This window comes from Pituophis catenifer, unplaced genomic scaffold (genome assembly GCF_029215685.1).
Source record: "Pituophis catenifer annectens isolate HBS135680 unplaced genomic scaffold, rPitCat1.0.hap2 SCAF_12, whole genome shotgun sequence".
NCBI lineage: Eukaryota > Metazoa > Chordata > Lepidosauria > Squamata > Colubridae > Pituophis > Pituophis catenifer.
In genome coordinates, this window is record NW_027256892.1 from 12,541,701 (window position 1) to 12,569,464 (window position 27,764).

At 40.2% G+C, this 27,764-nt stretch overlaps 1 protein-coding gene across 1 annotated transcript in view; it reads left to right on the plus strand.

Annotated features, from left to right (window-relative positions):
- HEPACAM (hepatic and glial cell adhesion molecule) overlaps positions 1-25,558 on the plus strand; it is a 333,685-nt gene extending 308,127 nt beyond the window's left edge. The window contains exons 4-7 of the mRNA XM_070952470.1: positions 20,987-21,080; positions 22,856-22,929; positions 24,046-24,116; positions 25,252-25,558. Of these exons, the coding sequence (XP_070808571.1) occupies positions 20,987-21,080; positions 22,856-22,929; positions 24,046-24,116; positions 25,252-25,557 (545 nt within the window). The 3' untranslated portion in view covers position 25,558. The remainder of the gene's footprint in view (positions 1-20,986; positions 21,081-22,855; positions 22,930-24,045; positions 24,117-25,251) is intronic.
- The last annotated feature ends 2,206 nt before the right edge of the window (positions 25,559-27,764 follow it).

Consider the following 27,764-nt stretch of genomic DNA (forward strand, 5'->3'; position numbering starts at 1 on the left):
AAACACATTCAATTTTGAAAGGCGAAGTTTCCTTAAGGGGTTAGACCAAGCTGTACCTCAAAATTACGAGTAGAACTCAATTCAGCCAGAAAACATATTTTTTGACAGAGAACTCAGATCTGTGATCTCAGACCAATTCTTTCCCAAATCTGAGCTCTGTGCCAACAGTTAAGTTTTCTGCTTGAAGCTGAGTCCTTACACCAATTCTGAGATACAGCTTGGTTTAACTCTTCAGGGAATGCTTGCCTTTGAAAATTGAATGTGTTTTGGGCTTCTCAGACTGTGAGAATCATGAATATGTGTCTCCCTTGCAAATCTTAGCTCTTTGTCAATAGTTATGTTTTCTGGCTGAATTGAGTCCTTACACCAATACGGAGATACAGCTTGGTCTAACTCTTCAGGGAATGCTTGCCTTTGAAAATTGAATGTGTTTTGGGCTTTTCAGACTGTGAGAATCATGAATATGTGTTTCCTTTGCAAATCTGAGCTCTTTGTCAACAGTTACGTTTTCTGGTTGAATTGAGTCCTTCCACCAATTGGGATATCCAGCTTGGTCTAACGCTTCAGGGAAAGCTTGCCTTTTAAAATGAAATGTGTTTGGGGCTTTTCAGACTCAGGAATATAAATATGTGTTCCTTTAGCAACTCTGCGCTCTGTGTCAAAAGATAATGTTTTCTGGCTGAATTGTGTTTTACTTGGAATTCTGAGATACAGCTTGGTCTAACTCTTCAGGGAATGCTTGCCTTTGAAAATTGAATGTGTTTTGGGCTTCTCAGACTGTGGGAATCATGAATATGTGTCTCCCTTGCAAATCTTAGCTCTTTGTCAATAGTTATGTTTTCTGGCTGAATTGAGTCCTTACACCAATACGGAGATACAGCTTGGTCTAACTCTTCAGGGAAAGCTTGCCTTTGAAAATGAAATGTGTTTTGGCCTTTTCAGACTCTGAGGAATATGAATATGTGTTCCTTTAGCAACTCTGAGCTCTGTGTCAAAAGATAATGTTTTCTGGCTGAATTGTGTTTTACTTGGAATTCTGAGATACAGCTTGGTCTAACTCTTCAGGGAATGCTTGCCTTTGAAAATTGAATGTGGTTTGGGCTTCTCAGACTGTGAGAATCATGAATATGTGTCTCCCTTGCAAATCTTAGCTGTTTGTCAATAGTTATGTTTTCTGGCTGAATTGAGTCCTTACACCAATACGGAGATACAGCTTGGTCTAACTCTTCAGGGAATGCTTGCCTTTGAAAATTAAATGTGTTTTGGGCTTTTCAGACTCTGAGGAATATGAATATGTGTTTCTTTTGCAACTCTGAGCTCTGTGTCGAAAGATACATTTTCTGGTTGAATTTTATTTTACTTGGAATTCTGAGATACAGCTTGGTAGAACTCAATTCAGCCAGAAAACATATTTTGTGACAGAGAGCTCAGATCTGTGATCTCAGACCAATTCTTTCCCAAATCTGAGCTCTGTGCCAACAGTTAAGTTTTCTGGCTGAATTGTGTTTTACTTGGAATTCTGATATACAGCTTGGTCTAACTCCTCAGGGTAAATTCGCTGTTGAAAATTGAATGTGTTTTGGGCTTTTCAGACTGTGGGGAACAGAAATATGTGTTTCTTTTGCAAATCTGAGCTCTGTGAAACGCCCAAAACACATTCACTTTTCAAAGGTGAACTTTCCCTCAGGAGTTAGACCAAGATATATCTCAGAATTACAAGTAGAATTCAATTCAGCCAGAAAACATATCTTTTGACAGAGAGCTCAGATTTGGCAAAGAAACAAATATTCATGCCCCTTGGAGTCTGAAAAGCCCACAACACATTAAGAGTTAGTCGAAGCTGTATCTCAGAATTGGCAGTAGGACTCAACTTAGCCAGAAAACCTAATTGTTGGCACAGAGCTCAGAATTGCAGAGGAAACACATATTCTTGTTCCTCAGAGTGTGAAAAGCCCAAAACACATTCAATTTTGAAAGGCGAAGTTTCCCTGAGGGGTTAGACCAAGCTGTACCTCAAAATTACGAGTAGAACTCAATTCAGCCAGAAAACATATTTTTTGACACAGAACTCAGATCTGTGATCTCAGACCAATTCTTTTCCAAATCTGAGCTCTGTGCCAACAGTTAAGTTTTCTGCTTGAAGTTGAGTCCTTACACCAATTCTGAGATACATCTTGGTCTAACTCTTCAGGGAATGCTTGCCTTTGAAAATTGAATGTGTTTTGGGCTTTTCAGAATGTGAGAATCATGAATATGTGTTTCCTTTGCAAATCTGAGCTCTTTGTCAACACTTACGTTTTCTGGCTGAATTGAGTCCTTTCACCAATTGGGCTATAGAGCTTGGTCTAATGTTTCAGGGAAAGCTTGCCTTTTAAAATTAAATGTTTTTTGGGCTTTTCAGACTCAGGAATATGAATATGTCTTTCTTTTGAACTCTGAGCTCTGTGTCAAAAGATAATGTTTTCTGGCTGAATTGTGTTTTACTTGGAATTCTGAGATACAGCTTGGTCTAACTCTTCAGGGAATGCTTGCCTTTGAAAATTGAATGTGTTTTGGGCTTCTCAGACTGTGGGAATCATGAATATGTGTCTCCCTTGCAAATCTTAGCTCTTTGTCAATAGTTATGTTTTCTGGCTGAATTGAGTCCTTACACCAATACGGAGATACAGCTTGGTCTAACTCTTCAGGGAATGCTTGCCTTTGAAAATTAAATGTGTTTTGGGCTTTTCAGACTCTGAGGAATATGAATATGTGTTTCTATTGCAACTCTGAGCTCTGTGTCGAAAGATACGTTTTCTGGTTGAATTGTATTTTACTTGGAATTCTGAGATACAGCTTGGTAGAACTCAATTCAGCCAGAAAACATATTTTTTGACAGAGAGCTCAGATCTGTGATCTCAGACCAATTCTTTTCCAAATCTGAGCTCTGTGCTAACAGTTAAGTTTTCTGGCTGAATTGTGTTTTACTTAGAATTCTGATATACAGCTTGGTCTAACTCGTCAGGGTAAGTTCGCTGTTGAAAATTGAATGTGTTTTGGGCTTTTCAGACTGTGAAAATCATGAATATGTGTTTCCCTTGCAAATCTTAGCTCTTTGTCAATAGTTATGTTTTCTGGCTGAATTGAGTCCTTACACCAATACGGAGATACAGCTTGGTCTAACTCTTCAGGGAAAGCTTGCCTTTGAAAATGAAATGTGTTTTGGCCTTTTCAGACTCTGAGGAATATGAATATGTGTTCCTTTAGCAACTCTGAGCTCTGTGTCAAAAGATAATGTTTTCTGGCTGAATTGTGTTTTACTTGGAATTCTGAGATACAGCTTGGTCTAACTCTTCAGGGAATGCTTGCCTTTGAAAATTGAATGTGTTTTGGGCTTCTCAGACTGTGAGAATCATGAATATGTGTCTCCCTTGCAAATCTTAGCTCTTTGTCAATAGTTATGTTTTCTGGCTGAATTGAGTCCTTACACCAATACGGAGATACAGCTTGGTCTAACTCTTCAGGGAATGCTTGCCTTTGAAAATTAAATGTGTTTTGGGCTTTTCAGACTCTGAGGAATATGAATATGTGTTTCTTTTGCAACTCTGAGCTCTGTGTCAAAAGATACGTTTTCTGGTTGAATTGTATTTTACTTTGAATTCTGAGATACAGCTTGGTAGAACTCAATTCAGGCAAAAAAATATATTTTTTGACAGAGAGCTCAGATCTGTGATCTCAGACCAATTCTTTTCCAAATCTGAGCTCTGTGCCAACAGTTAAGTTTTCTGGCTGAATTGTGTTTTACTTGGAATTCTGATATACAGCTTGGTCTAACTCCTCAGGGTAAGTTCGCTGTTGAAAATTGAATGTGTTTTGGGCTTTTCAGACTATGGGGGAACAGAAATATGTGTTTCTTTTGCAAATCTGAGTTCTGTGAAAAGCCCAAAACACATTCAATTTTCAAAGGTGAACTTTCCCTCAGGAGTTAGACCAAGATATATCTCAGAATTACAAGTAGAATTCAATTCAGCCAGAAAACATATTTTTTGACAGAGAGCTCAGATTTGGCAAAGAAACACATATTCATGCCCCTTGGAATCTGAAAAGCCCACAACACATTAAGAGTTAGTCGAAGCTGTATCTCAGAATTGGCAGTAGGACTCAACTTAGCCAGAAAACCTAATTGTTGGCACAGAGCTCAGAATTGCAGAGGAAACACATATTCTTGTTCCTCAGAGTGTGAAAAGCCCAAAACACATTCAATTTTCAAAGGCGAAGTTTCCCTGAGGGGTTAGACCAAGCTGTACCTCAAAATTACGAGTAGAACTCAATTCAGCCAGAAAACATATTTTTTGACACAGAACTCAGATCTGTGATCTCAGACCAATTCTTTTCCAAATCTGAGCTCTGTGCCAACAGTTAAGTTTTCTGCTTGAAGTTGAGTCCTTACACCAATTCTGAGATACATCTTGGTCTAACTCTTCAGGGAATGCTTGCCTTTGAAAATTGAATGTGTTTTGGGCTTCTCAGACTGTGAGAATCATGAATATGTGTCTCCCTTGCAAATCTTAGCTCTTTTTCAATAGTTATGTTTTCTGGCTGAATTGAGTCCTTACACCAATACGGAGATACAGCTTGGTCTAACTCTTCAGGGAATGCTTGCCTTTGAAAATTAAATGTGTTTTTGGGCTTTTCAGACTCTGAGGAATATGAATATGTGTTTCTTTTGCAACTCTGAGCTCTGTGTCAAAAGATATGTTTTCTGGCTGAATTGTGTTTTACTTGGAATTCTGAGATAAAGCTTGGTTGAACTCAATTCAGCCAGAAAACATATTTTTTGACACAGAACTCAGATCTGTGATCTCAGACCAATTCTTTCCCAAATCTGAGCTCTGTGCCAACAGTTAAGTTTTCTGCTTGAAGCTGAGTCCTTACACCAATTCTGAGATACAGCTTGGTCTAACTCTTCAGGGAATGCTTGCCTTTGAAAATTGAATGTGTTTTGGGCTTCTCAGACTGTGAGAATCATGAATATGTGTTTCCCTTGCAAATCTTAGCTCGTTGTCAATATTTATGTTTTCTGGCTGAATTGAGTCCTTACACCAATACGGAGATACAGCTTGGTCTAACTCTTCAGGGAATGCTTGCCTTTGAAAATTAAATGTGTTTTGGGCTTTTCAGACTCTGAGGAATATGAATATGTGTTTCTTTTGCAACTCTGAGCTCTGTGTCGAAAGATACGTTTTCTGGCTGAATTGTGGTTTACTTGGAATTCTGAGATACAGCTTGGTCTAACTCTTCAGGGAATGCTTGCCTTTGAAAATTGAATGTGTTTTGGGCTTCTCAGACTGTGAGAATCATGAATATGTGTCTCCCTTGCAAATCTTAGCTCTTTGTCAATAGTTATGTTTTCTGGCTGAATTGAGTCCTTACACCAATACGGAGATACAGCTTGGTCTAACTCTTCAGGGAATGCTTGCCTTTGAAAATTAAATGTGTTTTGGGCTTTTCAGACTCTGAGGAATATGAATATGTGTTTCTTTTGCAACTCTGAGCTCTGTGTCGAAAGATACATTTTCTGGTTGAATTTTAATTTTACTTGGAATTCTGAGATACAGCTTGGTAGAACTCAATTCAGCCAGAAAACATATTTTTTGACAGAGAGCTCAGATCTGTGATCTCAGACCAATTCTTTCCCAAATCTGAGCTCTGTGCCAACAGTTAAGTTTTCTGGCTGAAGTTGAGTCCTTATACCAATTCTGAGATACATCTTGGTCTAACTCTTCAGGGATTGCTTGCCTTTGAAAATTGAATGTGTTTTGGGCTTTTCAGACTGTGAGAATCATGAATATGTGTTTCCTTTTGCAAATCTGAGCTCTTTGTCAACAGTTACGTTTTCTGGCTGAATTGAGTCCTTTCACCAATTGGGATATACAGCTTGGTCTAACGCTTCAGGGAAAGCTTGCCTTTTAAAATTAAATGTGTTTGGGGCTTTTCAGACTCATTAATATAAATATGTGTTTCTTTAGCAACTCTGAGCTCTGTGTCAAAAGATAATGTTTTCTGGCTGAATTGTGTTTTACTTGGAATTCTGATATACAGCTTGGTCGAACTCTTCATGGAATGCTTGCCTTTGAAAATTGAATGTGTTTTGGGCTTCTCAGACTGTGAGAATCGTGAATATGTGTCTCCCTTGCAAATCTTAGCTCTGTGTCAATAGTTTTGTTTTCTGGCTGAATTGAGTCCTTACACCAATACGGAGATAAAGCTTGGTCTAACTCTTCAGGGAATGCTTGCCTTTGAAAATTAAATGTGTTTTGGGCTTTTCAGACTCTGAGGAATATGAATATGTGTTTATTTTGCAACTCTGAGCTCTGTTTCAAAAGATATGTTTTCTGGCTGAATTGTATTTTCCTTGGAATTCTGAGATACAGCTTGCTAGAACTCAATTCAGCCAGAAAACATATTTTTTGACAGAGAGCTCAGATCACAGTCTGAAAAGCCCAAAACACATTCAATTTTCAAAGGCAAGCAATCCCTGAAGAGTTAGACCAAGATGTATCTCAAAATTGGTGGTTGGACTCAATTCAGCCAGAAAACGTAACTTTTGACACAGAGCTAAGATTTGCAAATGAAACACAGATTCATATTCCACACTGTCTGAAAAGCCCAAAACACATTCAATTTTCAAAGGTGAGCTTTCCCTGAAGCGTTAGACCAAGCTGTATCTCCGTATTTGTGTAAGGACTCAATTCAGCCAGAAAAAAATAACTATTGACACAGAGCTAAGATTTGCAAAGGAAACACATATTCATGATTCTCACAGTCTGAAAAGCCCAAAACACATTCAATTTTCAAAGGCAAGCAATCCCTGAAGAGTTAGACCAAGCTGTTTCAGACTCAGGAATATAAATATGTGTTTATTTTGCAACTCTGAGCTCTGTTTCAAAAGATATGTTTTCTGGCTGAATTGTATTTTACTTGGAATTCTGAGATACAGCTTGGTAGAACTCAATTCAGCCAGAAAACATATTTTTTGACAGAGAGCTCAGATCTGTGATCTCAGATCAATTCTTTTCCAAATCTGAGCTCTGTGCAAACAGTTAAGTTTTCTGGCTGAATTGTGTTTTACTTGGAATTCTGATATACAGGTTGGTCTAACTCCTCAGGGAATGCTTGCCTTTGAAAATTGAATGTGTTTTGGGCTTCTCAGACTGTGAGGAATATGAATATGTGTTTCTTTTGCAACTCTGAGCTCTGTGTCAAAAGATATGTTTTCTGGCTGAATTGTATTTTACTTGGAATTCTGAGGTACAGCTTGGTAGAACTCAATTCAGCCAGAAAACATATTTTTTGACACAGAGCTCAGATCTGTGATCTCAGACCAATTCTTTTCCAAATCTGAGCTCTGTGCCAACAGTTAAGTTTTCTGGCTGAATTGTGTTTTACTTGGAATTCTGAGATACAGCTTGGTCTAACTCCTCAAGTAAGCTCGCTGTTGAAAATTGAATGTGTTTTGGGCTTTTCAGACTGTGGGGAACAGAAATATGTGTTTCTTTTGCAAATCTGAGCTCTGTGAAAAGCCCAAAACACATTCAATTTTCAAAGGCAAGCTTTCCCTGAGGAGTTAGACCAAGCTGTACCTCAAAATTACAAGTAGAAGTCAATTCAGCCAGAAAACATATTTTTTGACACAGAGCTCAGATCTGTGATCTCAGACCAATTCTTTTCCAAATCTGAGCTCTGTGCCAACCGTTAAGTTTTCTGGGTGAAGTTGAGTCCTTACACCAATTCTGAGATACATCTTGGTCTAACTCTTCAGGGAATGCTTGCCTTTGAAAATTGAATGTGTTTTGGGCTTCTCAGACTGTGAGAATCATGAATATGTGTCTCCCTTGCAAATCTTAGCTCTTTGTCAATAGTTATGTTTTCTGGCTGAATTGAGTCCTTACACCAATACGGAGATACAGCTTGGTCTAACTCTTCAGGGAATGCTTGCCTTTGAAAATTAAATGTGTTTTGGGCTTTTCAGACTCTGAGGAATATGAATATGTGTTTCTTTTGCAACTCTGAGCTCTGTGTCAAAAGATATGTTTTCTGGCTGAATTGTATTTTCCTTGGAATTCTGAGATACAGCTTGCTAGAACTCAATTCAGCCAGAAAACATATTTTTTGACAGAGAGCTCAGATCACAGTCTGAAAAGCCCAAAACACATTCAATTTTCAAAGGCAAGCAATCCCTGAAGAGTTAGACCAAGATGTATCTCAAAATTGGTGGTTGGACTCAATTCAGCCAGAAAACGTAACTTTTGACACAGAGCTAAGATTTGCAAATGAAACACAGATTCATATTCCACACTGTCTGAAAAGCCCAAAACACATTCAATTTTCAAAGGTGAGCTTTCCCTGAAGCGTTAGACCAAGCTGTATCTCCGTATTTGTGTAAGGACTCAATTCAGCCAGAAAAAATAACTATTGACACAGAGCTAAGATTTGCAAAGGAAACACATATTCATGATTCTCACAGTCTGAAAAGCCCAAAACACATTCAATTTTCAAAGGCAAGCAATCCCTGAAGAGTTAGACCAAGCTGTTTCAGACTCAGGAATATAAATATGTGTTTATTTTGCAACTCTGCGCTCTGTTTCAAAAGATATGTTTTCTGGCTGAATTGTATTTTACTTGGAATTCTGAGATACAGCTTGGTAGAACTCAATTCAGCCAGAAAACATATTTTTTGACAGAGAGCTCAGATCTGTGATCTCAGATCAATTCTTTTCCAAATCTGAGCTCTGTGCAAACAGTTAAGTTTTCTGGCTGAATTGTGTTTTACTTGGAATTCTGATATACAGGTTGGTCTAACTCCTCAGGGAATGCTTGCCTTTGAAAATTGAATGTGTTTTGGGCTTCTCAGACTGTGAGGAATATGAATATGTGTTTCTTTTGCAACTCTGAGCTCTGTGTCAAAAGATATGTTTTCTGGCTGAATTGTATTTTACTTGGAATTCTGAGATACAGCTTGGTAGAACTCAATTCAGCCAGAAAACATATTTTTTGACACAGAGCTCAGATCTGTGATCTCAGACCAATTCTTTTCCAAATCTGAGCTCTGTGCCAACAGTTAAGTTTTCTGGCTGAATTGTGTTTTACTTGGAATTCTGAGATACAGCTTGGTCTAACTCCTCAAGTAAGCTCGCTGTTGAAAATTGAATGTGTTTTGGGCTTTTCAGAATGTGGGGAACAGAAATATGTGTTTCTTTTGCAAATCTGAGCTCTGTGAAAAGCCCAAAACACATTCAATTTTCAAAGGCAAGCTTTCCCTGAGGAGTTAGACCAAGCTGTACCTCAAAATTACAAGTAGAAGTCAATTCAGCCAGAAAACATATTTTTTGACACAGAGCTCAGATCTGTGATCTCAGACCAATTCTTTTCCAAATCTGAGCTCTGTGCCAACCGTTAAGTTTTCTGGGTGAAGTTGAGTCCTTACACCAATTCTGAGATACATCTTGGTCTAACTCTTCAGGGAATGCTTGCCTTTGAAAATTGAATGTGTTTTGGGCTTCTCAGACTGTGAGAATCATGAATATGTGTCTCCCTTGCAAATCTTAGCTCTTTGTCAATAGTTATGTTTTCTGGCTGAATTGAGTCCTTACACCAATACGGAGATACAGCTTGGTCTAACTCTTCAGGGAATGCTTGCCTTTGAAAATTAAATGTGTTTTGGGCTTTTCAGACTCTGAGGAATATGAATATGTGTTTCTTTTGCAACTCTGAGCTCTGTGTCGAAAGATACATTTTCTGGTTGAATTTTATTTTACTTGGAATTCTGAGATACAGCTTGGTAGAACTCAATTCAGCCAGAAAACATATTTTTTGACAGAGAGCTCAGATCTGTGATCTCAGACCAATTCTTTCCCAAATCTGAGCTCTGTGCCAACAGTTAAGTTTTCTGGCTGAAGTTGAGTCCTTATACCAATTCTGAGATACATCTTGGTCTAACTCTTCAGGGATTGCTTGCCTTTGAAAATTGAATGTGTTTTGGGCTTTTCAGACTGTGAGAATCATGAATATGTGTTTCCTTTTGCAAATCTGAGCTCTTTGTCAACAGTTACGTTTTCTGGCTGAATTGAGTCCTTTCACCAATTGGGATATACAGCTTGGTCTAACGCTTCAGGGAAAGCTTGCCTTTTAAAATTAAATGTGTTTGGGGCTTTTCAGACTCAGGAATATAAATATGTGTTTCTTTAGCAACTCTGAGCTCTGTGTCAAAAGATAATGTTTTCTGGCTGAATTGTGTTTTACTTGGAATTCTGATATACAGCTTGGTCGAACTCTTCATGGAATGCTTGCCTTTGAAAATTGAATGTGTTTTGGGCTTCTCAGACTGTGAGAATCGTGAATATGTGTCTCCCTTGCAAATCTTAGCTCTGTGTCAATAGTTTTGTTTTCTGGCTGAATTGAGTCCTTACACCAATACGGAGATAAAGCTTGGTCTAACTCTTCAGGGAATGCTTGACTTTGAAAATTAAATGTGTTTTGGGCTTTTCAGACTCTGAGGAATATGAATATGTGTTTATTTTGCAACTCTGAGCTCTGTTTCAAAAGATATGTTTTCTGGCTGAATTGTATTTTCCTTGGAATTCTGAGATACAGCTTGCTAGAACTCAATTCAGCCAGAAAACATATTTTTTGACAGAGAGCTCAGATCACAGTCTGAAAAGCCCAAAACACATTCAATTTTCAAAGGCAAGCAATCCCTGAAGAGTTAGACCAAGATGTATCTCAAAATTGGTGGTTGGACTCAATTCAGCCAGAAAACGTAACTTTTGACACAGAGCTAAGATTTGGCAAATGAAAACACAGATTCATATTCCACACTGTCTGAAAAGCCCAAAACACATTCAATTTCAAAGGTGAGCTTTCCCTGAAGCGTTAGACCAAGCTGTATCTCCGTATTTGTGTAAGGGACTCAATTCAGCCAGAAAAAATAACTATTGACACAGAGCTAAGATTTGCAAAGGAAACACATATTCATGATTCTCACAGTCTGAAAAGCCCCAAAACACATTCAATTTTCAAAGGCAAGCAATCCCTGAAGAGTTAGACCAAGCTGTTTCAGACTCAGGAATATAAATATGTGTTTATTTTGCAACTCTGCGCTCTGTTTCAAAAGATATGTTTTCTGGCTGAATTGTATTTTACTTGGAATTCTGAGATACAGCTTGGTAGAACTCAATTCAGCCAGAAAACATATTTTTTGACAGAGAGCTCAGATCTGTGATCTCAGACCAATTCTTTCCCAAATCTGAGCTCTGTGCCAACAGTTAAGTTTTCTGGCTGAAGTTGAGTCCTTATACCAATTCTGAGATACATCTTGGTCTAACTCTTCAGGGATTGCTTGCCTTTGAAAATTGAATGTGTTTTGGGCTTTTCAGACTGTGAGAATCATGAATATGTGTTTCCTTTTGCAAATCTGAGCTCTTTGTCAACAGTTACGTTTTCTGGCTGAATTGAGTCCTTTCACCAATTGGGATATACAGCTTGGTCTAACGCTTCAGGGAAAGCTTGCCTTTTAAAATTAAATGTGTTTGGGGCTTTTCAGACTCAGGAATATAAATATGTGTTTCTTTAGCAACTCTGAGCTCTGTGTCAAAAGATAATGTTTTCTGGCTGAATTGTGTTTTACTTGGAATTCTGATATACAGCTTGGTCGAACTCTTCATGGAATGCTTGCCTTTGAAAATTGAATGTGTTTTGGGCTTCTCAGACTGTGAGAATCGTGAATATGTGTCTCCCTTGCAAATCTTAGCTCTGTGTCAATAGTTTTGTTTTCTGGCTGAATTGAGTCCTTACACCAATACGGAGATAAAGCTTGGTCTAACTCTTCAGGGAATGCTTGACTTTGAAAATTAAATGTGTTTTGGGCTTTTCAGACTCTGAGGAATATGAATATGTGTTTATTTTGCAACTCTGAGCTCTGTTTCAAAAGATATGTTTTCTGGCTGAATTGTATTTTCCTTGGAATTCTGAGATACAGCTTGCTAGAACTCAATTCAGCCAGAAAACATATTTTTTGACAGAGAGCTCAGATCACAGTCTGAAAAGCCCAAAACACATTCAATTTTCAAAGGCAAGCAATCCCTGAAGAGTTAGACCAAGATGTATCTCAAAATTGGTGGTTGGACTCAATTCAGCCAGAAAACGTAACTTTTGACACAGAGCTAAGATTTGCAAATGAAACACAGATTCATATTCCACACTGTCTGAAAAGCCCAAAACACATTCAATTTTCAAAGGTGAGCTTTCCCTGAAGCGTTAGACCAAGCTGTATCTCCGTATTTGTGTAAGGACTCAATTCAGCCAGAAAAAATAACTATTGACACAGAGCTAAGATTTGCAAAGGAAACACATATTCATGATTCTCACAGTCTGAAAAGCCCAAAACACATTCAATTTTCAAAGGCAAGCAATCCCTGAAGAGTTAGACCAAGCTGTTTCAGACTCAGGAATATAAATATGTGTTTATTTTGCAACTCTGCGCTCTGTTTCAAAAGATATGTTTTCTGGCTGAATTGTATTTTACTTGGAATTCTGAGATACAGCTTGGTAGAACTCAATTCAGCCAGAAAACATATTTTTTGACAGAGAGCTCAGATCTGTGATCTCAGATCAATTCTTTTCCAAATCTGAGCTCTGTGCAAACAGTTAAGTTTTCTGGCTGAATTGTGTTTTACTTGGAATTCTGATATACAGCTTGGTCTAACTCCTCAGGGAATGCTTGCCTTTGAAAATTGAATGTGTTTTGGGCTTCTCAGACTGTGAGAATCATGAATATGTGTCTCCCTTGCAAATCTTAGCTCTGTGTCAATAGTTATTTTTTCTGGCTGAATTGAGTCCTTACACCAATACGGAGATACAGCTTGGTCTAACTCTTCAGGGAAAGCTTGCCTTTGAAAATTAAATGTGTTTTGGGCTTTTCAGACTCTGAGGAATATGAATATGTGTTTCTTTTGCAACTCTGAGCTCTGTGTCAAAAGATATGTTTTCTGGCTGAATTGTATTTTACTTGGAATTCTGAGATACAGCTTGGTAGAACTCAATTCAGCCAGAAAACATATTTTTTGACACAGAGCTCAGATCTGTGATCTCAGACCAATTCTTTTCCAAATCTGAGCTCTGTGCCAACAGTTAAGTTTTCTGGCTGAATTGTGTTTTACTTGGAATTCTGAGATACAGCTTGGTCTAACTCCTCAAGTAAGCTCGCTGTTGAAAATTGAATGTGTTTTGGGCTTTTCAGACTGTGGGGAACAGAAATATGTGTTTCTTTTGCAAATCTGAGCTCTGTGAAAAGCCCAAAACACATTCAATTTTCAAAGGCAAGCTTTCCCTGAGGAGTTAGACCAAGCTGTACCTCAAAATTACAAGTAGAAGTCAATTCAGCCAGAAAACATATTTTTTGACACAGAGCTCAGATCTGTGATCTCAGACCAATTCTTTTCCAAATCTGAGCTCTGTGCCAACCGTTAAGTTTTCTGGGTGAAATTGAGTCCTTACACCAATTCTGAGATACATCTTGGTCTAACTCTTCTGGGAATGCTTGTCTTTGAAAATTAAATGTGTTTTGGGCTTTTCAGACTCTGAGGAATATGAATATGTGTTTCTTTTGCAACTCTGACCTCTATGTCAAAAGATATGTTTTCTGCCTGAATTGTGTTTTACTTGGAATTCTGAGATACAGCTTGGTCTAACTCCTCAAGGAAGCTCGCCTTTGAAAATTGAATGTATTTTGGGCTTTTCAGACAGTGGGGAATATGAATATGTGTTTCTTTTGCAACTCTGAGCTCTATGTCAAAAATATGTTTTCTGGCTGAATTGTGTTTTACTTGGAATTCTGAGATACAGCTTGGTCTAACTCCTCAGGGTAAGTTCTCTGTTGAAAATTGAATGTGTTTTGGGCTTTTCACAGAGCTCAGATTTGCAAAAGAAACACATATTTCTGTTTCCCACAGTCTGAAAAGTCCAAAACACATTCGATTTTCAAAGGCGAACTTTTCCTGAGGAGTAAAACCAAGCTGTTCCTCAAAATTACAAGTAGAAGTCAATTCAGCCAGAAAACATATTTTTTGACACAGAGCTCAGATCTGTGATCTCAGACCAATTCTTTTCCAAATCTGAGCTCTGTGCCAACAGTTAAGTTTTCTGGCTGAAATTGAGTCCTTTCACCAATTGGGATATACAGGTTGGTCTTCAGGGAATGCTTGCCTTTGAAAATTGAACGTGTTTTGGGCTTTTCAGACTCTGAGAATCATGAATATGTGTTTCCTTTGCAAATCTGAGCTCTGTGTCAAAAATTACGTTTTCTGGCTGAATTGAGTCCAACCACCAATTTTGAGATACATGAATATGTGTTTCTTTTGCAACTCTGAGCTCTATGTCAAAAATATGTTTTCTGGCTGAATTGTGTTTTACTTGGAATTCTGAGATACAGCTTGGTCTAACTCCTCAGGGTAAGTTCTCTGTTGAAAATTGAATGTGTTTTGGGCTTTTCACAGAACTCAGATTTGCAAAAGAAACACATATTCATGTTTCTCAGAGTCTGAAAAGCCCAAAACACATTCAATTTTCAAAGGAAGCTTTCCCTGAAGAGTTAGACCACGCTGTATCTCAAAATTACAAGTAGAATTCAATTCAGCCAGAAAAGATATTTTTTGACACAGAGCTCAACAGTTAAGTTTTCTGGCTGAAATTGAGTCCTTACACTAATTTTGAGATACAGCTTCGTCTAACTCTTCAGGGAATGCTTGCCTTTGAAAATTGAATGTTTTGGGCTTTTCAGACTCTGAGAATCATCAATATGTGTTTCCTTTGCAAATCTGAGCTCTGTGTCAACTGTTACGTTTTCTGGCTGAATTTTGTTTTACTTGGAATTCTGAGATATAGCTTGGTCTAACTCTTCAGGGAATGCTTGACTTTGAAAATTGAATGTGTTTTGGGCTTTTCAGACTCTGAGGAATATGAATATGTGTTCCTTTTGCAACTCTGAGCTCTGTGTCAAAAGATATGTTTTCTGGCTGAATTGTGTTTTACTTGGAATTCTGAGATACAGCTTGGTCTAACTCCTCACGTGCGCATCAAAGTATTGGTACTCATCTTTAAAGCGCTCCATGGCTTAAGGTCTGGGTACCTACAAGACCACCTTCTGCCACTGACAACCTCCCACCGACCAATACGGTCCCACAGAGAGTGTCTCCTCAGGGTTCTGTTGGTCAAGCAATGTCGACTGGCGACCCCCAGGCGGAAAGCCTTCTCTGTGGGGGCACCCGCCCTCTGGAATGAGCTACCCCCAGGAATACGATTGATCCCGAACCGCCATACTTTCTGCCGGGCTCTGAAGACCTTCTTCTTTCAGCAAGCCGGGCTGGCTTAAAATTTTTAATTGTTTTATGGGTAAAGGGTTTTAAATTGGGGAAGCCAAATGGATTTAATTATGTTTTAAATTATTTTAATTTTCATATTGTATGTATTTTAATCCTGGCTGTTCACCGCCCTGAGTCCCTCTGGGAGAAGGGCAGTATAAAAATTTAATAAATTCAATTCAATTCAATTCAATAACAATTAAAATTCCATGCTAATTTTAAAAACTATCAAAAATACAATTATTATTATTATTATTATACTGTCTACTTTTCCATTCCCATTTATTGATCTACCTCATTTATATTTGCCAACTTTTACCCCATCATCCTTCATCTTTAACTATCATCTCTAAATCTTTTTTAGCATTCCCTTTTCTAATAATGTTTTGCATGACCCTTTATCTCGCTCTAACCTCTCAATTCTCTTTTTTATTTTTTTATATATGTTACATTTCAACTTCTGGGTTCCATTTATCTTTTTTTGTTGTGTTTGAACATCCTTCACCAAAGCTTTCACTTGTCTCTTCCAGGTTTTCCCCTTCTTTCCTTTTGCCTGTTTATTTTTTAGGGGGAGTTTTCCCCCTTTCCTCTCAGCTCTTTTTACATTCCCAACCATTTCTATAATGCTCTCTATTTGATTTCTATTTTTTAATATTTTTTCTTCAACATTGTTAATTTCTTGTTTCTCATTTAAATTTCCCTCTTCCAACTTCTCTTCATTTTCTTTTTCTGTATATTTAAATGAATTTTCCATTTCTTTTTGCCTGTTAAAGATTCACACATGCTTTTAAACATCAAAAGTAGCTCTTCATACATCTGCAACTCCATTTTATGACAATTTAAAAGGTTACTAATACTTCCCCAATCTATGCACTTAGCCAAAATTTTGTCTGTATAATTTTCTTATATCTCCTCTTCTTTTCTTCTTTCCTTCTTCAATTATTCCTTTGTTTTTTAAAGTTAAAATGTTCTTCTCAATTATTAATTATTGTCCCAATTCAGCAACAGTCAAATCCAGTTATAAAACTATCTTCCAGAAGAGAAGGGAAATAAAACAACCACCCAGATGTAAAACACAGTGACTCCTTAAATATTCTCACAGTGTCCTAATTATCTTCTTCAATACAGCCAAAGTCAAAATTTCCAGCTGCTATTTCTTCTCTTTTGTCTACTTGAATAGAATGTTATAGTGCTTTTTCTTTCCTCCAGTAGATGGCACTCTCCGTTTCTACTCCGTTACAATGCAGGCTATTTTATCCAATTGTTTGTCAAAATGTCCAATGATTTTTAAAAGTTCTCTTATAAATTATTGTTTTCTTCCTAAAATCATTTTTTCCTTTTAAAAATCTTTTGCTTTTCCCAATTTTCCAAAAACAAGACTTTCTCTTAGTTTCTTTATACTACAGTCCACACCTTCTCTTTTTCCATGTGTATGTTTTTTTCCCCAAATGCCAAATAGCTGCTAGTCAAAGCTCAGAAATTCTTTTAAAACTTCAATTTTAATTTTTCTTAGTATAAATTGGCATTTATCTCACCCAGTTCTAGTACACCATCCAATCGCTACTCCTGCACAATTCTTCGGTTTGGTTGTCCCAGCTTCTAGGGGGCCACCATAAGATGGTCGCCACCCCCACTACTGCTTCAGGAGAGCTGTTTCTGTTTCAGCGAGGAAATTGCCAATTCCTCATGGTCCACAAAATGCCTCACCTTTCTTCACCATCCCTACAAGATGGCTATGGCTCGAAAGCCTCCTGGCAGCGGTTCATCCAGCTGGATTTTGTATGGCTCATCAGAGCTTTCTATTTTCCAGTCTGTTCCCACTGCGACATCAACCGGAAGTTCCATAACTTTCTGTTCTTATTGTTGCGCCAGAGTTAGGTACTTACTATTTCCCCTACAAGAATATGGAGAATAATATCTAAAATAAAACATTATTTTGGTTCAGAAACTTGACCTGACCCAGGCATGACCCTTCCCCCTTCCTTGACAGTATCCTACAAAATAAAAGGGAGCGCAGAAGAATGGAGATATTTTGTTGGCTACTAAGCTAGAATTGGCAGGTAATGCCAAAGAAGGCAGCCACGTCTCCATGGATTCTCTAAAACAAGAGCGTGAAATATTGCCTCTAAATAAAACTCAGGAGGTAGTTATAAATCAAGGGTAAGGCCACAGTTGTACAGACTGTAGCCAGATGGCCCTCGATTCTTGCATGGTGGGAACTTCCAGTTCTTCAAGGAAACACGTTATTTTTGGCTACCCCTTGCTATGTAATATTAAGGTGCTAAGGCACTATTTTGAAAAAATAACAGCTTATAATAGTCTTAGGAAGGGAGGGAGGGAGGGAGGGAGGGAGGGAGGAAGGAAGGAAGGAAGGAAGGAAGGAAGGAAGGAAGGAAGGAAGGAAGGAAGGAAGGAAGGGATTTTAGTTCTCAGCGATTCCAGCCTGCAGTTTAATTTAATTTAATTTAATTTAATTTCGAATTTATATACCGCCCTTCTCCCTGAGGACTCAGGGCGGTGTACAGCCAAGATAAAAAACATAGAATACAAATATTAAAACATTTAAAAATATATATAAAATTTGGCCCAAAAAATTAAAATCGCAGACTAATTAAAAGGATTTAAAAATTTTAAAAATTTCTTCTTAAGCCAACCCGGCTTGCTGAAAAAGATAGGTTTTCAGGGAACGACGGAAGGCATTGAGGTCCTGGATTCTTCTTATCTCCGTGGGCAACTGATTCCAGAGGGTGGGAGCCCCCACAGAGAAAGCCCTCCCCCTGGGGGCCACCAGCCTACATTGTTTGGCTGATGGCACCCTGAGGAGGCCCTCTCTGTGGGAGCGCACGGGTCGATGGGAGGTCATCGGTAGCAGCAGGCGGTCTCGGAGATAGCTAGGCCCTATGCCATGGAGCGCTTTAAAGGTGATAACCAACACCTTGAAGCGCACCCGGAAGACCACCGGGAGCCAGTGCAGCTCGCGCAGGAGTGGTGTTACATGGGAGCGCCATGTTGCTCCCATCACTACCCGCGCTGCTGCATTCTGGACCAGCTGGAGCCTCCGGGTGCTCTTCAAGGGGAGCCCCATGTAGAGAGCGTTACAGTAGTCAAGGCGAGAGGTGACGAGGGCGTGAGTGACTGTGCACAGGGAATCCCGATCAAGAAAGGGCCGCAACTGGCGAATCAGGCGAACCTGATAAAAGGTCCCCCTGGTAACAGCCGTCAGATGTTCCTCCAAAGACAGCTGCCTATCCAGGAGGACTCCCAGATTGCGAGCCCTTTCAGTGGGGGCCAAAGACTCGCCCCCAATAGTCAGTGATGGAGTCAACTGACTATATCGGGATGCCGGGAGCCACAGCCACTCAGTCTTGGAAGGGTTGAGCCTGAGCCTGTTCCTCCCCATCCAGATCCGCACAGCCTCCAGGCACTGGGACATCACTTCAAGGGCATCGTTGGGGTGGCCTGGGGTGGAGATGTACAGCTGGGTGTCATCAGCGTACTGGTGGTATCTCACCCCAAAGCCACGGATGATCTCGCCCAGTGGCTTCACATAAATGTTGAACAGAAGGGGCGAGAGGACCGATCCCTGCGGCACTCCACAAATGAGAGGCCTCGAGGTCGACCTCTGCCCCCCTGCCAACACAAACTGCGACCGGTCGGAGAGAAAGGAGGAGAACCACCGTAACACGGTGCCTCCCACCCCCAACTCTTCCAGCCGGTGCAGCATGATACCATGGTCGATGGTATCAAAAGCCGCTGAGAGATCTAATAGGACCAGAACAGAGGAATAACCCCTGTCCCGAGCCCTCCAGAGATCATCGACCAACGCGACCAATGCCGTTTCCGTGCTGTGCCCAGACCTGAAACCTGACTGGAACGGATCCAGATAGGATGTTTCCTCCAGGAATTGTGGAAACTGTTGCGCGACCACACTCTCAACAACCTTCGCAATGAAGCGAAGGTTGGAGACAGGACGATAGTTAGCCAATATTGCTGGATCCAGGGACGGCTTCTTGAGGAGAGGCCTCACCACCGCCTCTTTCAGGGCAGCGGGGAAGTGACCCTCACTCAAGGAAGCATTAATAACGCCCTGGAGCCAGCCTCGTGTAACCTCCCGGGAAGCCAGTACCAACCAGGAGGGACACGGGTCCAGTAAACATGTGGCCGCACTAAGTCTCCCCAAAATCCTGTCCACATCATCGGGAGTCACAGCATCAAACTCCTCCCAGATAACATTCTCAAGACTGTTCCTCGTCACCCTGCCCTGATCTACCCAGTCAGAGTCCAAATCCCCCCGGATCTGAGCGATTTTGTCATACAGGTATTGTCCGAAATCCTCCGCCCTGCCTTCTAAGGGATCCTCCCGCACTCCCAGATGGAGCAGGGCGCGGGTCACCCTAAACAGGGCGGCCGGACGATTCCCTGATGACGCAATAGAGGCGGAAAAGTAGTTAGACTTTGCCGTCTTTATCGCCACTAGGTAGGCCTTAATATGCGACCTTACCAGTGTTCGATCAGATTCAGCGAGACTGGCCCTCCAACCGCTCTCCAGGCGTCTTTTCCGGCGCTTCATTTCCCTCAGCTCCTCAGTAAACCAAGGAGCCACCCGGGATCGGCATCGGGTCAGAGGCCGCAAAGGCACAACTCGGTCCAAGGCCCCACCAGCCGCCCGATCCCAGGCGGCTACCAGGTCCTCGGCCGAGTCATGTGCTAGATCCTCAGGAAATGGCCCAAGCTCCGTCTGGAACCTATCAGGATCCATCAGGCGCCTGGGGCGGATCCATCTAATTGGGTCCGCCTCCCTGCGGCGAGGGGTCGCGGTTCGAAGATCTAGGCGAAGGAGTGAGTGGTCAGTCCATGACAAGGGTTCCATGTCTATATCCCCTATAACAAGACCACTCAACCACTGGCCAGAGACAAAAATCAGATCCAGAGTGTGACCTCCCCTGTGAGTAGGGCCATGAACTAACTGGGTCAGGTCCATGGCCGTCATGGAAGCCATGAACTCCCGAGCCACCTCAGACGTTTCACCGACAGATGGCAAGTTGAAATCACCCATGACTAAAAGCCTGGGTGTATCTACTGCCACCGTGGCTATCACGTCGAGTAGCTCAGGAAGGGCTGTTGCCACGCGGCAGGGAGCCAGGTACGTAAGCAACAAGCCCATCTGAACCCCACGGCCCCACCTCACAAGGAGGGACTCACATCCGGCTATCTGAGGCACAGTGGTCTCCCTCGGATCCAGATCCTCGTTAATAATAACCGCCACCCCCCCGCCCCTCCCCTGGGCCCTCGGCTGATGGAATGCTCTGAAGCCTGGTGGGCACATTTCAACCAGAGGGACGCCACCCTCCGGGCCCAACCAGGTCTCCGTAATATATGTGTATATGTGTATGTACAATATGTGTACAAGTATAAAAGCAGAAGCTTTCATTAAACATCTTCCTGATAATGTTACCTTTCCTCTCAGAAATCAGAAACTCAGCATAAAGCCAGAACCTTTTAGTTTAATCCTTGAGGTTTAGGCGAATCTCAAGTGTTACTCTTTTCATTTAATTAATCACATCTCTAATTCAATTTTTGTCTTTTCGTAGGAAGGAGCTCCCTCTATATAATCCTGTCCACCGGGGGAATTTTCCTTCTGGGTACCTTAGTGACCGTTTGTGCCTGCTGGAAACCATCCAAGAAGTATGAACCTGAATGCATATTATCTATATCTACATAATGTCTCTATTGGGAAATATAGACCTGCTCATTATCTACAATTACCAATGTCCTCAATTTTTCCCCCAAATGAAATGAGACACATTTTAAGACAAGCCATTTCCTAATAGCAAATGGTTTAATTTTTGCTTTACTGTAACCTTGGTGAAACTGTGCTGGCTCTGGTACTGGGGTGGTATCAAATCTAGCCACTTACTTGAGATCTGAAAAAATCCTACTTTCAAAATGATGCACCCATTTCTCCATTTTTCCCAGCAAAATCGCAAAGGGAAATTATCGATTTGCCTTGGAACAATCCAAAGAAAACCAATCCATGCTTTTAGAAGGCATTTAGCAGTGCAGCCCAAGGTATATTTAATAAATCAATCCTATTAATCACATTGAAGGATCAGCCAATCAAGGGAAGTGAAACTGGGGTTCAGAGATCCATTCTGCAAAACTGTTTCTGTTCAAATGAAAGTCATTTTCATCATTGCTTGCTCTCTTTGTCACTTCTCATTGTGTGTATCTCTTCAGCAGCTTCAAATATGTACAGCTGGGTTCTTTATAAGGTTGTACATATAACTGGAGCAAACCTAAGATCCTGACGTGGAAAGAAATAATTTACCACAGGTTTTCTTTTTCCTTGGATTAGAGTAGATGGATGTGAAACTGCTTCCTGATAATGCATGCTAGTGAAATTCTGGATGAAATAAAATCCTTTATGATGATTAAAGATCAGAGCTCTATATAATAATATTTCAGTTAATGAGAGGTAGCCTAACATTTCAAAATAGGAACTGTAAAATGAAATTAAAGTTAGCTGAAGAAATCAGCAATTATCTTCTCTTCATTACAGCTGGATAATAGATGGCAACACTCTATTGTTGTATCTTGATTGGTATCTGACAGCAGCAGTTTAGTGTAAAACTCATCTGTTTTGTAGGATGGGTGACAGTGCTAAGTAGGGTTCTGGAGAGTCACAACCAAGGACCACATGCTGAACTGTCTGTCTCTGCAGTCACACAGGCATAGAGATTTTGTTACAAACTCCAGATCCAATTCATTTCTTCAAATCTCTGGAGAATGGCAAAGCATGGTAGACTAGACCCACTCTTGGCTGATCCAGAATAGACTGTTAGTCTCTGCATACTATAATTCCTGGATAAATAGTGTTTGAGTTGTCCTTAAAAAGAATCCATAGTTTGTATATACATTAATTCCTACGGTACAATTTTAGCTTAATGAGTCCTTCTTCATGAGACTCCAAAAATGTTGGCTAAAGGCTCTTATACAAAAGACAGGCCATCTCTTTTAGGTAAGAGCCTTGGCCATCTGTACCCTGCACCATGATTTTTCTAATTTTTCTCCAGTGTTTTGTTTTCAGTAGGGGATGTATCAGCAGATATTGGGTACTAGTAGAAAACATATATGTGTATGAGAGAGTTTCTTAATTTTTTCCCCCCTTGTAGTAATTTCTTCCCAAATTTATGTTGCTTCATCAAGAAAAAGACTTGTTAGTTGCTCTTTCTGGTTGGTGGAACACTGAACAAATCTGGAAAGAGTGCGGCATACAAGTCTGGCATTTCCCACAGGTCATCATGGGACACATTTTGCTCAGCTTCATTGGAAGGTAGCATTTGAGACTGAAATGCCAGCTGTCCATTGTATGTGGTATCTCATCCATAGAATATCAAGATGGCTTTACCATAAGCAAGGAATATCACTAAGACAAGCTCTTGGGCTCTCTTTCATTGTAGGAACAAAAGGAAACTAGAGAAGGAAAGTTCCTCAGAATACCTGGACCAGAACGAAGAACGCTTAAAACACGATGGTAAAATAATTCTCCCATACTACACTGGGATCTTTCTATGACAACCTTTCCCATCTGATGCTCTCCAGATGTGCGGGGTCACAATATCCAGAACTCCTAGTCAGCATATTATTGACATCCCATCTTACTAATATCCGGCATAGTTGTGAGAAGGATTCTTAATTTACAGAACTTCTTAATGAGGTTTACACAAATGTATAGAGGATGGTTTTTATCAATGAGAATGAAAAATGGAACCTTGCTTTAATTTGGAGATATGGGGTTTATGCTGCTGAAAAAGTAAAGGAAGAGACAGGCTATTTTAGACAAATTCAATTGAAGTAACCCAGTCAAGTACATCAAATTGGGTCAACAAGAGTGCCAGAGGTCAAGGCAGGCTACTTGACTGCAGATTCAGTCTTGGTAAGTAAAGATGCAAATCAGCCACAACCATAGATATATATTAACAGAGATGGACAAAGATGTTGCGGGAAAGATCTATAACAACAGAGATCTTAATGCAATGATAGAACTTGGTCTTTTTACCAACAAGGTATCCTGTTTTCCCCAAAATAAAACATCCCCTGATAATAAGCCCAATCGGGCTTTTAAACGCATGGCAATAAGGCCAAGCACTTATTTCAGGGTTCAAAAAAATGTATTTATTTATTTATTTATTGGTTCGATTTATATGCCGCCCTTCTCTGGAGACTCAGGGCGGCTTACAATACATTAAGCAATAGCCTTCATACTTTTGTATATACCTGCTTAGTAGTGCTTTTGCCCCCCCTAAGCGATGTTCTTTTTTAATACAAAGTCAGCTTATTGCCCCCACAAACCGGGTCCTCATTTTACCTACCTCGAAAGGATGGAAGGCTGAGTCAACCTTGAGCCTGGTGAGATTTGAACTTGCAGTAATTGCAGGCAGCTGGCAACTAAGTGCTACTTTAACAGCACTTAGTCCACTGCGCCACCAAGGCTCTTCTTAAATATAAGACAGGGTCTTATTTTCGGAGAAACACGGTACTTATAAGCTGCCTATCACTGGCACATTCCCAACTTGTTCACAGGAGTTGTTTTTACACATTAAAAAGACCCTGAAATAATATCAATTTCCATTTTTGCTTTGTTATGCAGTTGAGGTTGTTCCTAGAAGCAGTGAACATGAACGCAAGAATCCAGTGGCTTTGTATATCCTGAAGGACAAGGTACGGTATATTGCATGCTGTGTGGTTTGGGGACTGCTTTAACTCACATGTCAACAGTTAACCTTCATACAGATGATATCAGCAAGCCTACTGAAAGATTCAACATTATAACGTGAGGTCTTCTAGGATTGATGTGAACCTGGAAAAGATTGTGGCTTTATCTCTTTTTGCTATTGGAGACAACCTTGTTTTCCTTGGAGGTTTTAAAGAAGAGATTGGACAACCATTCTGAACTGTTGTAGGGTTTCCTGCTTGAGCAGAGCAGAGGGTTGGATTAGAAGACCTCCAAGGCTCCTTCCAATTCTGGTATTCTGTTATTCAATATTAATAATATAACAAACCATTTCCCTATGGCCAGCAAATTCTTAATTGATTTATTTACTTATTTAAAGAACTGATATGACCGCCTGAACCAGCTAGTGATCTCATCTGGTAAGCAGCTCAGAACAACCAATAAAAACAATGGAATAAAAATAAAAATACCTTTTCAACTTCCAACCAAACTACTGACCTCCTGACAGCCCCATCCCAGCCCAACATTTGTGGGGAGAGGCAGGTTTTCACAGTCTCCTGAAAGTCTAAAAGAATGGAGGCCCCTCACCCAGGTGTAAGGTTATTCCAAAGGGTTGGGTTGGCTAGAGAGAATCTAATTGTAGATGATGTCCCAAAGGTGCTTTTTTTCCAAAAGGCAACTAGACTTCCTTGCTTTGAAAATGTCTTGCTTCTCATCCAAGAAGCTTCTTCAGCTCTCAGTGCATTTCTCTTCAGAACTGAAGAAGATTCTTGGATGAGAAGAGAAACATTTTCAAAGCAAGAAAGTCCTTTTGTGCCTTTTGGAAAAAGCACCTTTGGGACCTGGATAATTCAGAATTTCCATAGACAACTGTCAATTACCCACAGATGATATTGTAGTAGTGGTTACATACCGCTTTTCCTCTTAAAGCAAGCTAATAGTAAAAATTCAGAGGTTAATTTGGGAATCTGGATCATAAATGAATGGTATATGCAATTGCTTAAATACTAATAAATGCATGAATTCAATCTGCTTTTCTAACAGTTGTCAGCATGCATGAGGATGTTGGAGTCTATTTTTTATTTCTGACTACAGCTTCCTGTATTTTCCTGTTTTTCAAAGGATTCTCCTGAAGCTGAAGTGGAATCCATCCCTGACTCCAGAGAAGCTATTCAACCTTTACCACCCAGTTATTCCAGTTCTCCACCTCCTCCTGCAAGATCCCCTGGACTGCCTGTTTGGGCTGCCCGTAGACACCATCGCTCCCCTGCCAGGTCTCCGGTCACTTCCAGAACACAGAGCTCCCCCACCAGGCCCCCCAGCTCACCTGGACGGGCCCCAAACGCCACTCGCTTGGTTCGGACTGCAGGGCCCCATCTTATCCGAGAGCAACAGGGGGAGCCCAACATCATGGAAATCAATGCTTAAAGACAGCTGGCAGAGTGTATATATGTGCCTGTGTATATAGAGACAGCTCCCTTTCCTGTGACTGTTTCCAGAGATAGCAGTAAGTCAACTCTAGGCATTTTTGCACATGCCAATGGGTTTTGCCTAGTAAATGGAAGAAGTTTGGATCCTGCTTCTAGATTAAAAAGTGAACCCCAGTGTTTCCACTGATTGCCTGGACTTGCTTTATGTAATTATGGTAGGTTTGATGCTCCAAAGTTCTGCATGTTTCAAAGAGCACTAACTTGCTATATGTAACATCCGCCAAACAGCATACAATTATTGCTTCAGCTTTTTTTATTTGCAAAAAAATGGTGATGACCAACTAGTTGCCATAAAATCTGGTGATTCCATCCAAACCTTGTGAGACTTATGAATGTATTGCTAATAGGTAGGAGAACTGAAAGACTACACAATTGCTATTTCTAACAGTGAAAAAAGTATGTTTGGATTGCAGTTTTATCTATGTTTATTCCTAGATGTTGCATTCAATCCTGTCTGAGTTATACATAGTTAAGAGTTTCAGGATTACAACCATAAATAATTTTGCTTATAAAAGACAGATTTCATCAACTAGATAGTCATCTACTGCAGCCAACATGGTGAAGCATTGTGAGACATCTTAAACTTTAACATATGTTTTTCTTCACCTGAGCCCTTTTCATAAAGCATATTAAATATTTTATAACATTCCTCCTCCTCCTCCCTCTCCTCCTCCTCCCTCTCCTCCTCCTCCTCCTCCTCCTCCTCCTCCTCCTCCTCCTTCTCTTTCTCTTTCTCTTTCTCTTCCTCTTTCTCTCTGTTTCTCAATAAATAAATAGTTCAGCCATTATGTGATACATAGAGTACCTCTTTAAACACACAAGTCTTTCTTATCTTAACACTTTCCAGGTTCCTTGGAATCCACAGTGATAATTCTGGAAGTTGAAACACAACATATCTAGAAGAAATTAGATTGTAGAAAATTATGTAAGAGGTTTAATGATTTATTCATAACAAACTTGTTTGAAGACACTAGGTGGCAGTCTTGTATAAACTGATACGGAGCACTGATCCAACATGTTCTTATGCTTCTGGTATGGGTTGCTAACTCTTATGGATAAATTAAAAGTGGGGCTGCTGGGCAGACCTATGATTACGATCCAGCAGGTCTTGTCATGTGCTCTGATGTTGCAAGATGGATTTGCAAACAAGTAAATCCTATAGTAGGAGCTGATGACGATAAAACCTTTGCAAAATCAAAGGTCCTTCAGGCCAGCCAAGTCCAAAGTAGAGAAATGCCAATCTGTGATCAGCAGTGTTTAGCATACTTCTCTACACTGTAATTCAGATTTTGACTCTATAATGAAATTGGGTTAAACTGCATTAGAAAAGATAGTTTGACAACAGTACAACATAGAGCTATCTCTTGCTCTATGTTCTACTTGTAAGAGCTGTGGTGGTGCAATGGTTAGAATGCAGTACTGCAGGTTAATTCAGCTGACTGCTGACTGCCAGCAGTTTGGTAGTTCAATTCCCACTCGCTCAAGCCTTCCATCAGCCTTCCATCCTTCTGAGGTTGGTAAAATGAGGGCCCAGATTGTTGGGGGCAATATGCCCACTCTGTAAACCTCTTAGAGAGGCTGTAAAGCACTGTGAAGCGGTATATAAGTCTAAGTGCCATTGCTGTTGCTATTGCTCTGCCACAAATGGCCACAAGTGGATTATACTTAAACTAGGCTGGTCTTCCCCAACCTAAAGCCCTCCAAAAATGTTGAGTTAAATTTCAGTTCCCGGAATTACTTGCTAGCATTAGTTACATGAGACAATTAAGTCTCAAATCATTTAGGAGAAAAATGCTGGATGTGATCTTTGCAGACTTTTCCCATCTAATTTAGAATGTGAAAGGAATAGTGATTGGATTTAAAAGGTGGATGATATGCAGCATAAACCTATACAACGTGTATACAAAGTAGACCCTATTGATGGCATTGTATGTATATAGGCATGCGGGAAGAGAGGGAGGGAGAGAGAGAGAGAGAGAGAGAGAGACGAAGAATGCAGCTCTGGATGTGCTAATAGGTGCTTTTATTTTGATTGGCCTTAAGTATGCGAAAAATGACTGGTCCTCACATTTACAACCATGGCAGCATCCTCACGGTCATGCGATTAAAATTTGAGCGCTTAGCAACTAGCATGGATTTCTGACA